General features: G+C 37.5%; 1 protein-coding gene across 4 annotated transcripts in view; it reads right to left on the minus strand.

Annotated features, from left to right (window-relative positions):
• The window catches only part of PTPN22 (protein tyrosine phosphatase non-receptor type 22), a 50,000-nt gene that overhangs the window by 34,967 nt on the left and 1,686 nt on the right, over positions 1-13,347 (minus strand). For all 4 annotated transcript variants that reach the window (XM_065878006.1, XM_065878019.1, XM_065878011.1 and 1 more), the window contains exons 2-5: positions 1,931-2,039; positions 1,589-1,665; positions 1,377-1,472; positions 916-954 (exon numbers count right to left, since the gene is read on the minus strand). In XM_065878006.1, coding sequence (XP_065734078.1) covers positions 916-954; positions 1,377-1,472; positions 1,589-1,665; positions 1,931-2,039 — 321 coding nt within the window. The remainder of the gene's footprint in view (positions 1-915; positions 955-1,376; positions 1,473-1,588; positions 1,666-1,930; positions 2,040-13,347) is intronic.

A 13,347-nucleotide genomic window follows, 5' to 3' on the forward strand; every position in this document is an offset into this window, starting at 1 on the left:
CTGACATTTTCAGTGTTTCAAAAGGATTAAAACAAAGCCTCACAAGCTAACTGAAACCCCAAGTTCCCTTGGTTTTAACTGGAATTGTATCAACTCAGAATGGCAACAGTAGGTTTGAAGAACATTGTTCAATAGAAATATAATACGAGCTACATATGTAATTAAAATTTTTCTAAGAGCCACATTCAAAAATGTAAAAAGGTGGAATTAATTTTAATTAATTTTAATAATATATCTTACTTAGCCAAATACATTAAAAAATTTTTCAACATGTACTCAATATAAAACTCAAATATCAATATAGATATTTGACATTTTTAAACGGTCATCAATATCTAGTATGTATTTTATATTTACAGCACATTTCAATTAATATGCTAAACTTTAACTGGAAATATTTAATTTCCATTTAGATTTCATAAAATTTATGTTTGAAAAAGATTCACATACCCAAGTTGTTCCAAACAAGGTTTTCCAATAACTGAATTGAATATCAGTCTTTAAATTTAAATTAATTAAAATAAAATAATTGAGTTCCTCAGTCACACCAGCCATATTTCAAGTGTTCACTAGCCACACGTGGCTAGTAAAGGCCATTCTGGGCAGCACAAAAGAAGCTCTGACTGGCAGTTTAAAATATCTGATTAAAAACAACAGGAAAATGAATTGTTACTTTAAAAAGTATACCTTATTTTTATTTTAAAACACAGAGTCTACTGGGAAAATGGGCGAAAGAGGTTCTCAGAGGTTTAATAAAAAAAGCCTTGAGAGTCATTTGGCATTCCCAAACTGAAAACTAGGAACATGAGCATAAATGTTTACCAAGTCACTTAAGTTAAGGAAAGTTCTGCTATCAAGTCTCCCCCTTCTTTTTCTTCTTTCCTTTACCTTTAGGTTTACTAGAAAGCAACTCACCTTCCCCATTTCAAACTCCATGCATGCCATAACAATGATCTGGGGGGATGAAATACATGGAAACTTAAACACTGATATAGTTTAAAAAAGCAGCTAATACATGGGTCCCAGAGTCAAAAAGTGTTATTTTATTGTTTTATAACCAAAAAAGAAATCCTAATAGATTATAAAATGTTGCTCCTACCCTTCCTTCTCTCTGTCCTCACTTCCCTTTTCTCTATTCAAATCAGTAAATTCTTGTTAACAAATAAGACTGTCGAGTTGAGAACTTTTATTTTCTTGAACAATAGTGACATTGTGATTTTGACTAAAAGGTGACTGAACACCAAAATTCTAGTGACTGATCCCAAAAAGCACTGATTTTAATGCACATAGGAAACTTCAGTCACATATCCTGACACCCTATCCCCTTCATCCCTAAAAACTAGAGAGTATAGTAACAAAAGTAACTCTGCACTAACCAGGACGCTGTATTCCCAAATCATCCGCCAGAAGTCCAGGACAGTTGTAGGCAAAGGTCCCTGGGTGGCAATATAAGCCTTGGGTCCCAAAACTCCCTAAAGGGGAACAGAAATTACATGGGGTGACTACAAATAATATACTCTCCTTCTTGTCCAGTATCCCTCCCTTCCCCCTCTACCCCATTTCTTTAGGTATGGAATCTTGGATGTACCTTAATGAAGTTGGCATTGATGTAGCTGGAATCCTCATCAGAGGTTATCATGGACAGCTCTACTCGACTGTGGTCATCTATAATATAAAAGAAAGACAGACTAATTAAGAGGGTTTAGTTAGAGGGCTTTCTGTAAGTCAGGAAGCAGCACTGTGAATAGTGGATGCTCATTAGTGTTTGAAGACTGAATGAATGAACGAATGTTCTTTTGTAGTCATATACAGTACAACTAATTTGTCAAAGCCATGGTCTAGGATTAGGAACAGCAACCAATGGGTAAAAAGAGATAAGATGATTGAATTTGAGAGAAGGTACAAGTTTAAAGGGAGAAATGAAACTTACAGGGCAAGATATCCTTATATCTGTTTTTCTTGATATTCTTGGGCCTCTCAGCCTCAGTTGTGGGATAGGTTTTATCTGCCTTATACTTGGTGGATAGTTTTTTCAGCGTCTGTAATAAAATTACAGTAATTAAATCAAATCATCCTAGAGAAAAGAGGTAAGAAGCTATCTCCAGAGAGCTTTCCTTCTCCACTGTCCAAACATTCCACTTCAGCTGTTTTAGTATCCTCTAGGGCTGGTTGCATTCAGAACAGAGCCTCAGAGCATAAGGGCAACAGAGCTTAGTGACATTTGGAGAAGTGAAAAGGTCATACTTAATGCAGCTGAGTTGCAAATAGCTAAAACTTAGAGGTAAAACCAGTGAATATTTTAAAAATAACATCTTCTGAACACACCCTGTGTTCCACCCAAAGAGTCAGATATTAAAAGTTTGACTTACTTTCTTTACAGCTATTACAGGACTACACTGAGGTAGTCTAGAACCTGAGGTGGGGCTTAACCTGTACCGTGATCTGCACCCCATGACTTAGTCAATGGCAGTCACTGGAGGTGGGTGGGCATCTGCATTGTTAACCAGCTCTGTGGTTTATTCTGATGTATATTTTTGAGTTGGATAAACTAGGGTTTGAATTCTGACTCCCACAGTTACTGGCTGAATGAAGCTGGGCAAGTTATTTAATCTTTCTGTGTCTCAGTTGCTTTGTAAGTAAAATGGGGGGATAGTTACCTTAGAGTTGTGGGTGAATTAAGTGAGTTATCGTATGTGAAGCACTGGTACAGCGTACATGTTTAATAAAGAAAAGGTATTGTTACTATATAAAACAATAAATAAATAAAATTATTCTCGCTTGCCAACATTATAGTATAGAGCAAAATTTCAGGTCAGAGTAAATGATAGTTCCTCTTTAGCTCCTTCTGATAAATCAACCTTGTCCTAGATTTCAACTCCCTTATCATTCGAAGAAACTGCATTTAGTAGATCTGACCTTTATCGACCCTTACTCAATTTGAGAAAGATAAGGGAAAAACATCTCTGATAGCTAATAAATATTTATTGAACTGAACTACGGAAAATAATTTTCATTATCTGCCCACTATTTAATAGTGACTTGGTCACATGAAGATCATTAATTACTTCCTATTGGTCAGATGCCTCAGCATCTTCTCAGTCTTCATTCTCTTTAACTTAACTTCCTTCTTGAAATTCCCTCCTCCCTTTGCCCTTATTAGTCTACATTATTTTGGTTCTCCTCTTTCTTCTCTGACTTCTCTTTCCCTCTTCTCATTCATCCTTACTGCCTCTATGTCTGCTTCTACCTTCTAATTGTGAATTATCCAAGGTTCCAAAGTTAAGTCCTCAACTCTCTGCTCTTCTCACTAAATACATTTGCTCAGAGATATCATCTCTTATAGAAGACATACCAGTTTTTTAAAATTTATTTAACTAATTCAAATTGAATTATAATTCCAACTCCTATCAGATAACTCTCAAAGTTCTTCATTAAGATTTGACTATTAAGTGCCATTCCTGAATTTCCAACCATACCCTAGACATTTCCACCTGGGTGTCTTACTTCAGCCTCAAACTCAGCACATCTAAAACGAAAATTATCACCGTCCCTACAGTTAATGCCAATGGCACTATCTTTACCCCAGGCAACCATACTCTAGAAACTGAGAGTTACTTTAGGTTCCCCAGTTCCCACAATTCCCACCTCTAACTCAGTCAGCAAGTGTAACTGATTCTTCCCATGCAATATTTTGCATCAACTTTCCTTCCTATGCCCCTACAGATACTTCAATTCAGGCCCTTTCCCTTAAAGCTTGAACTGTTACAGTTGCTTCTTAACTCATCTTCATACTTTTCTCTTTCCCTGTTCAAATCCATTAGGCATAATTATGCTAACTTAATCTTACTAAAGTATTGCTTTTCTTATCTCTCTCATGCTAAAAACTACTTCAGTGAATCCCCCTTGCTACCAGGAAAAAGTCAAAACTCCTTAGTCAGGTACTGAAGATTCTCCCCAGTTGGACCCAAGCTAATTTCCCCATATTTGCTACTGTCCCACAATTATGAGCCTTCCAAAGATTGATTTCTAAGTTCTTTCAAGATTGTACAAACTGATGTCACTGACAATTATATGTAACATCACTTCTTTAAAACTATGGGTCCCTTTTCCTTTCTCATAAATATATACCTGGTACTGTTTTTGCTTTTCTCACCCATAATTATGATCTATTTTGTTCCACAGGGTAAACTAATAGAGAGAAATAAGGAAATAGAAAAAGAACTTTTCTCATGTGACTGGCAACAAGAAAAACTTAAAAAGAAGGGAATTGTTGATTATTTTACTTAGTTGTTTATATTCCATATAGAGTTTTCACATAATTAGGATGTGTGTCTATCTGTAGGAGTCTACTTAAGGACACTCATAACTAAGTCATAAAAAAAAATGGGTGAGGAAGGGAGAGCCTAAAATAAAGGAATGATGACACAGAGAGACAGAGAGATAAAAGAGGTAGTTGGGAATAGAAATTTGTTCCAACAAATCATCTAAACTCATCATTAGATTTCAAAATTAGCTCAGGATAACCTGATAACTGAGTCTGCAAGGAGAGAAAAAAAGTTGGGGTCATGAAAGATTTGTTAGCTGGGAGTCCAAAATACAAAGAATTATCAAATATCTAGAATCTAATTAAAGTGATACTTTCCAAATAATAAATAGATCATTAATTATTATAACAATTCAAAGTATAGGAGTATAAGCTTTTTCCAACTAAGGATGACAACTGGAACAGACAGCCACTGCCTGTTTATCTGCTGGACCACAAATGCCAGCATGTATTGTTCTAATGACCTTTTTTTTTCTGTTTCTAGAGTTAGATCAGACACAGGCAACCTATTTAAAAACAGGTATACAGTTAGTTCTTAAATCCTAATTTCTTACCATGGTTTGAATTCTTGTGGATTTTCAGAATTGGATTTAGGAGGAGAGATGCTGAAATGATCATTATACAGCATATTTTTACGCCAAGATGGATGTAAGTGGCCTAGTTTGGAAATTTAGGGATGTGGCACAAATACATGAAAGAATAGAAAATCTTTCCAGTTCGTATCAATTTCCAAGTTATACCAATTTCTCAGCTCTCTCTGCTCTTGTGCACCTTCAGAATGATAATTTTCAGGTTGCCGTTGATTCCAGGGCGGCTGAAAAGATGTCAACTCCCAGAGCAGTTCATTCTAAAAATGTCCAGAACAGAGTATACTCCCTGTTACACTGTTTTTATCTGTTTCACTTTGCTTGCTTGCGGAATGCTTTCCAGGGAGAATGTCATAGGCAAAGCTCTTTTTGAAAGATATGCCTAAATGAATTGGGTAAAATTTCACAGATAAAAGTTGTGTGTGTGTGTGTGTGTGTGTGTGTGTGTGTTTAACCTATGTTTGTTTAGCTGTCTTCACTGCCACCTTCAACAATGGGAGAGAATGGCTTTTTATTTCCTACTGTTCCTTCTTCCAGAGTTATCTGGCTGGATGTTAAATGGGGACATTCTTTTAGCAGAACATCACATAGAAAATGCCTGTAGAATTGTTAATTTGGAAAGCGTGAAAGATTTTTTTTTTCAGATATCTTACCTAGAGGTCAAACCACTGTGAAGATCTTTTTCTCATTCCCCTTCTCTCCCTGCTAGACGCCCCAGGCTCCAACACCCCAACAGAGAAAAAATCAGAGCCAACTTAGGACAGAGAACTGATAAACCTCACCAGAAAAAGAGAAACTCTGAGGGTAGGAAGCAAAAGGGTATAGAAGAGAAAGTAGGGCTATGGGGGGTGGGCTGGGATTGGGGGAGAAAGGATAGGTTAAAGGGAGAAAGTATTTCTCTACCAACCACCAAGTGGGTGTGAGTTCCCTAGAGGCAGCACCAACAAGAACAATTGGGGAATAAGGAAAAGTTGCTAAGGGAATAAAGAAAAGGGGCCTCCGGAGCCCCTGATAAGTTGGAATGTATGAGAAACCAGATTCTGTTCATGCTTGATAAGCTAACAGTAAGCTGGTTTGGTTTGTGGGCTATGCTACCCCTTTCCTTTCAAGACAGGAAAACAGAACCGAGGTCCTGGCCATGAATCTCTAGGAATCAGGACTGAACCTATTGCATGTTCATCTTATTGACTAGAAAAGTAATTATTAGTAAATGAACTAAGGTCACTCCCAAAAGAGAACAGAAAGGAAAAAGGAAGCACAATACCTTTGCCTTGGAGGACCACACTATTGTATAGAAAACAGCATAAGTTACATTCGGGTGTGGGAAAAATCAGTCTTGGCCCTCCTGTGCCAGGCGGAAGAGGGGACTCAAAGCTGGGCTGTCTCCAGAGTTTCTCAAGATAGTTCCTCAATGCCTTACAACTGCAGGTCAGTACTATCTATTCCAAGCCTCCAACGGGATAGAGAAAGCATGAATGCTAAGAAACGGAATTAGGAGCTCAGGCCTCTCCATCCAGTAAACAAGGGTACCACTAGTAGGAATGCGGGACGAGACTGAACTGGCCCTGAGTGTGCATACAATCATCTCCAGCTAGACAGGCAAACTTATGGGGATTGCGCGGCCATCCAATAGTCAGGTAAGTGAGCAGGTGGGTAGCAATAGCTAAACTGGGGTGAGTAAACCAAGAGGTTCAGCTTTAGATAAATACAATGTGAGGATATGGCAAGACATGTATTTAAAATGTATTTTAAATGTCCTGTGAATAACTGAAAATGTGGGCCTGGGTGGTCCCTAGTGAAAGACTGGAGATGCAGTTGGGAGAAATTAGTTTTAGAGGTAATGTGATATATTTATTCCAGTGGAAGCAGCAAAAAACTACACATTAATGGGCACAAAAGTCAGGAAATGCTGATAAGTATGTTCAAGTGACAGGCTGATTCACATAAATGAGTCATTTCGATTCAACAGATGTTTGGGCACTTGCTAGGCAGGAGGTACTGTGTTCGTGACTGCTTGGCTAGTGTTGTTACCATAAATAAATATAGAACTAGGATGTATCTAGATCTTCTCTATAGAACTAAGATGTATCCAGGTCTTCTCTGGTCTGTCTATGATAAGTCTCCAGAAGTTGCTATAATACCAATCTGACTTCTAGTGCATTATAAACCGTCATTAGTACTTGACCTTCACAACTGGATACCTTCTTTCTATTAGGGTTCATTGAATCCTTCAAATTTAATAAATACGCCTTTGTATTTAATTAATACAATATTTACCTTTTCTACAAAAGCACCTCATCTCCAAGAAACATAAAATTCCTTTTTTTTGGGCTTTTTATTATTTAAATGGATTCCAACAACACTGAAGGAAAATTTTTGATGTAGATTTTTAAGTTAAAAAGTAATGCATATTTTTTAATAATGTATATTAATTGGAGAAATTTTAGAATATAGAGAACCCAGAAAAGATGATTAAAAATCACCTATAGCCCCACTACTCAGTTAATCATTCTTAATATTTCAAAATATTACATTCCAACTTTTACCTATACATGTGTAATGAAGATGGAATCACACGGCATATAGGGTTTTGTAACTTGCTCTCTTTACATATCAATTTGTATTATTCTACATAATTTTTAATGGTGGCAGAGTATTCTATTGTATGAGATGCAACATGAGTTACTTAACCCACTCCTTTATACTATTGGACATTTAAGTTGCTTCCAATCTTCCTAAACAATAATTATGAACAATATTACAATAGGTGGCCAAAATCTATATAAATATCTTTCATTATTTCCTTCAGATGAATTTTTTGGAGTGATCAAAGAACTTTCTCATTTTAAAGACTTTTGATACATATTACTAAATACATATCAGAACCCATATACAAATTTTGCCTCCAGAAAGTTATACCAGCAATGTAGGAGACTGCATATTTCTGAATGCTGGTCAACATTAGGATTATAATGTTTTAAGTATAGGTGTCTTTGATAAGTAAAGTGTTATTAGCGATGTTTTTGTTATTTGTATTTCCCTTTGTGGTTTCTTCACTCCAAAACATTTTTTAGAAGGAAGAAAATACACCATACTCAAATTACTCTACCTACATGAAGCTGTGTTCATATCTCTGTATTCATATCCAGCCTTTGAACAAATACATATAGACATCCAGTGAGCTCATATATGCATATTTAGCACACTTGTCATTAGCTAAGCTCTCACTTTTTCTACACAATTCATACTTTTACACATGCTTTCTAAATCAAGATGCCTCAACTACCTTCAATGTAGAAAAGAAAAAAAACATCTAAGGAGTTTTAAACATAAAGATATGCAGCAAATTGACTAGCATAAAAACACATAACCAAGCCTTAACCCACATTTAATACAGTGGCTAAAATGTACATGACATAAAACCACAATCAGTTGCAGTAGTTGACCAAAGTGAATACCTATTCCTCTGTAAATTATCGTCAATCGGATAAGAAAAATACACTAATGGAAGAGGATGGTCCTCATTAAGCTTAGAAAAAGGAAAGTAAAGTCCCTAGTGTTGTACAGAAAAGAGTGGTGGCCACCAACCTGAGGGTTCAAACAGGGAGATGAAGACTTCATACCATCACAGTTGAGGCCATTAAAATCACTATGCTCTTCAAGCAACTTTCTGATTATCATTGGCTTCTCATGTAAGTTTCTCTCCAAATTTAGAGAATATGCTGGCCAGCCAATGCAAACTTCTACTCTGTTTGATAGTGATTTTTCTCTGCCCAAAATTAATAAATTGGTATTCTTGTTTCTGGTGAATTTCTTTTTGTTTTGTTGTTGTTGTTGGTTTTTTGTTTGTTTGTTTGTTTTTGTGGTACCCGGGCCTCTAACTACTGTGGCTTCTCCCTTTGCGGAGCACAGACTCCAGATGCGCAGGCCCAGCGGCCATGACTCATGGGCCCAGTCGCTCCGCGGCATGTGGGATCTTCCCGGACCGGGGCACGAACCCGTGTCCCCTGCATCGGCAGGCGGACTCTCAACCACTGTGCCACCAGGGAAGCCCTCTGGTGAATTTCTTATGTGTTTGCCTGATCCTGATCACTCTCAGCATACTGACAAAATTGAATTTTTAGATCAGCAAAGCTAAAGTCGAGACGCGGGACTATGGTGATCCAAAATAGTTAATATCACCCTAAGCGACTGCTTGGCCTCTCTCCATGCGCTCTGTGATCACAACAGTAATTGCATATATTGAACCTTGACAGAATTCATAAAAATAATTAGAAAAAATTAAGACCCAGCTACATGCAACCAAATGAATTTTAGAAACACAATGTAGAGTGAAAGAAGGAAGATATTAAAAATGTATATATAACATGATTTTATTTACATAGAATTCAAAAACACGTAAAATTAATCTCTTTTGCTTTGTGATATATATGCCTTGAAGCTATGCTGAAAAACAAAGAAAAAAGTAATCTCATGATAGTGTTTACCTCTAGTCAGGTGGGAGTTGGGGGAAGTTGTGATCTGGAAGGACACCCAAGGGATTTCTGGGGTGTGGGTAATGTTCTACTTCTTGATCTGAGTGATGCTTATATAGATGCCTGCTTTATTACTAATTGTTAAATTTTATGTTTGCGTTTAAAGCACTTTTCTGTGTATGTTATATTCTATGATTTTTTTAAGTTTAAGAGGTTAAGACCAATGGATAAATTGGAAGCAATAGAGCAGGGTGGCGGGAGGGGACCAAGAGCACAAGCTCAAAAGTTAAACAGCTTTATTTCGAATCTGAGTTCTACCACTTATGAAATCCATGACCTTAGGTAAGTTGTTTAATTTCTCTGACCCTCAGTGTTTACTACACAGCAAATACTATGCTGGATGCTGAGGATATCAAGATAAGAACTAAATCTGAGCCTTGCCTTTGTGGAGCTACAATCCGATGGGAAAGCAGACATTAATCAAATAATCAGACAAATAAATATAAAACTGGAACTGTAATGAGTGCTATGAATACCTTCAATTCAGCTGGGGTGAGGTTGGGGGAAGAAGAAGCTTTTAAAAAATGACACATGGTGCTGAGAACTTACTCGATATATTTAGGGAGGTCAAGGAAGGCTTCTCTGGGAAAGCGGCCAGCAAACCGTTATCTGAAGAATTATGAAGTGTTAACTAGGTGAAGAGGAGTATGGGGGAATATTCGAGGTAGAGGTAACAGCACATGTGCAAAGTCCTGTGGCAGAGGAAGCATGACAAAGACAAGAAAATGAACATGCTGTAAGAAGCTGGAGAAGCACTCAGCTACTGGTCCGTGTGGGACTTTGTTAGCCATTCATTATAAAGGGCTCTTTGGGAATTAGATGAGGTTCTGTTCGTGAAGCACTCAAGCACAGAGTCTGGAACATGGTTCCATGATTAGCTATTGTGGAAAGTACATGAACCGAAAGTTCATATGAGGAAATGCAGATTGAAAATAGTCATGGAAAATTGGCAGGCTCAGAAATCAAATAAATCAAATTAACATAACAAAGTACAATTTGACACTAATTAAATTAGAAAAATAAAACATGCTATGATTTTGCTTGATGCAGTTTAAGTATCGTGGCTAAGAGGCTTTGGAATCAAACATACCGGAGTTTCAAATCCTGGTTTTGCCACTTCATGGGTAAAATGAAGATAATGCTTGCCTCCTGGGGTCGTTGTAGTGATTAAGATCATATATGGTAAACCACTTAGATTGCCTAGGATATGATAGGCAGTCAAAAATTTTACCTATTACTATCTTTTTTAGATATTAAATTGAGACTATCAAGGTGGTAAAGAAGACGATAAATTCAGATATCTCAAGTTTTAAAAACTCTGTTGGAAATATATTTGGCAAAACTTAACCAATTAGATGCTAATACTCTTTGGTCCAGGAATAACACTTGTGGGGATCTAGCCCCAGGATATAATCCCAAAGGAAGGGGGAAACCACATGGAAACATTCATTGCAGTTTTATCAATAATCAGGAAAAATGAGAAATAACCTCAGTTTCCAAAAATAGAGAAATAATTAACTTATTTGGGTGCCTACTACATGTCAGGCATTTTATATATTCATTCTTTTATCTTCACAGCAATTCTACAAAGTGAATATTATTTGTTACCACTTTTTAGTTACTCTGTTCAAGGTCACATAGCTAATTATAGGCAGAAGGAAAATTTAAACCCAGATTTATATGACTCCAAAGTTGTTACAAGTACAGATGGTAAAGCAAGACTGCCGGAACTGGAAACTCAGTTCCACCACTTACTGGTATGTGACCCTGAGTGAGTCAGTTAACTTCTCTGTGTCTCATTTTCCTCATCCATAAAATGGAGATAATAACAGTGCCTTCCTCAATAGATTAAATGAGTTGACATACAAAAGGGTTTAGAACAGTTTCTATAAGAGATATAGAAGTGTTAGCTATTACTTTGATTATTATATTTTCATCATATTATCCTGCATTAAAAGTCATTAATATCGATTTTAACCAACATGATAGTTTTGTTACAATGCTAAGTGAAAATATGAGGATACAAAATTTTAGCTATGCTTATAATTACAGCAATATAAAAGGCATCCTATCAATATAAATGGACAAAAACTAGAATTTCTACACCCCCCAAAACTGTATTTGTTGGGATGTTGGTACTATGGTGAATTTATTTTACCTTGCAATAATATTATTTTATTAAAAAAAATAAGGCTTTATTTTCTTAAAGTACTTTAAGAAATTTTCAATAGTGTGGTTGCACACTGCTATTTCTGCTGTATAGAAACTATGCTAACTAGAGACTTACCCTCATGCTAGGCCCTTCAAGGGACTACAGTTAGTGGCTTAAGCAAGACATTATTGCATAGGGATTAATTTCACAGGCTCTGATATGACAGATCCAGGTTAAATTTCATGTCTATGGCTGAACAGCTGAGTGAGCTTAGGCCAATTATTTACCCTCTCAGAGCCTCAGTTTCCTTATCTGTAAGTCAGAGATCAGAACTACCTCATAGGGTTTTTTGTTTTGGGGTTTTTTTTTTTTGCAGTATGCGGGCCTCTCACTGTTGTGGCCTCTCCCGTTGCGGAGCACAGGCTCCGGACGCACAGGCTCAGCGGCCATGGCTCATGGGCTCAGCCGCTCCGCGGCATGTGGGATCTTCCCGGACCGGGGCACGAACCCGAGTCCCCTGCATCGGCAGGCGGACTCTCAACCACTGCGCCACCAGAGAAGCCCTAGGGTTTTTTTAAAATGAGTAATAAATAAGATAATGAATGTGATGCTTCCTTGACACCCCACCAAGACTATCACAGTTATAATTAAATATTTAATAGAGTAATTGGTTGTTTAATGTCTGTCTCTCTAAGACGTCCTCTAATGTCTTAGAAGATAAGCTCCACCAAAGCATGGAGTATTGCACTGCAGAACCAGCATCTAGCACAATGCTTTGCACATAGTACGCACTCAATAAATATTTGAATGTATGCATGAAAACCTTATAGGAGTGGTCAGTGGCAGTTTCAACTACAGAAGAATTATTGAGTTTAGTCTTGGCATTGGGAAAAGACCAAAGCAGCATGGTATTGGCTCTAGCTATCATAGTAGGGCTTTGTGCTCTGCACAAAGATACTTGGCCAAGGGGGAAGTGAGGACTGAAATCTAAGCCATGGACTCAGTGGCGGGGCAGGGTGTACAGAATGTCTACCTGTAAGTAGAGATGACTTTTGATAATTCCCACAGAGGCACCACCATTCAGGCCAGCAGTGGCCTTGTGTCACAGAATCAGCCCTCAAACCTCAGAAACATCAAATCCTGGGAGAAGATATTAAGGGCTGAAGGTGGAATGTGGTATATGACCAGGTGGAAAGCCTTCCAGTTTAAGGGTGGTATTCACCTTGTGAATACCAAGCAAGTAGCCTGGCCTCATTCACTGCTCCCCAACTCCCCCAAAGCTACTCTCTCTTGTATTTCAGCTGAACCTTTAGGTGGGGCTGAGGGAAAGACTCTGTTTTTCCACTGGAGGACATGAGTCAGTGAACAGTGAGGTTCCACTTAATCACCACCCAAAAACAAGGTCCTTAGAATTAGGAGCTAGAAAAGCAAGGAAGTGATTAATATAAAAGTCAGGATAGTGATCATTCCTCGGCAGGGCAGGACAGGGTGGGCGTGGGGATGAGGACCTGATGGGAAAGGGACATGTAGAGGTCTTCTGGGGCTGACAATGTTCTATCCCTTGACCTGGGTGATGGCTGCTTTACAGTTATACTTACATTTTATGTACTTTTCTCAATGCATATTATAGTTCACAGTTTTAAACAGCTGGAAAAAATACAAACTATAAAAGGTTTTTAAGCAGGGAAGAAATAACCAGACCTGTAGTATTAAAAGATCACTTGGCTGTTAAACAGAAAATTGATTGAA

The sequence above is a fragment of the Phocoena phocoena genome, chromosome 1, assembly GCF_963924675.1.
Source record: "Phocoena phocoena chromosome 1, mPhoPho1.1, whole genome shotgun sequence".
In the NCBI taxonomy this organism is placed as follows: domain Eukaryota; kingdom Metazoa; phylum Chordata; class Mammalia; order Artiodactyla; family Phocoenidae; genus Phocoena; species Phocoena phocoena.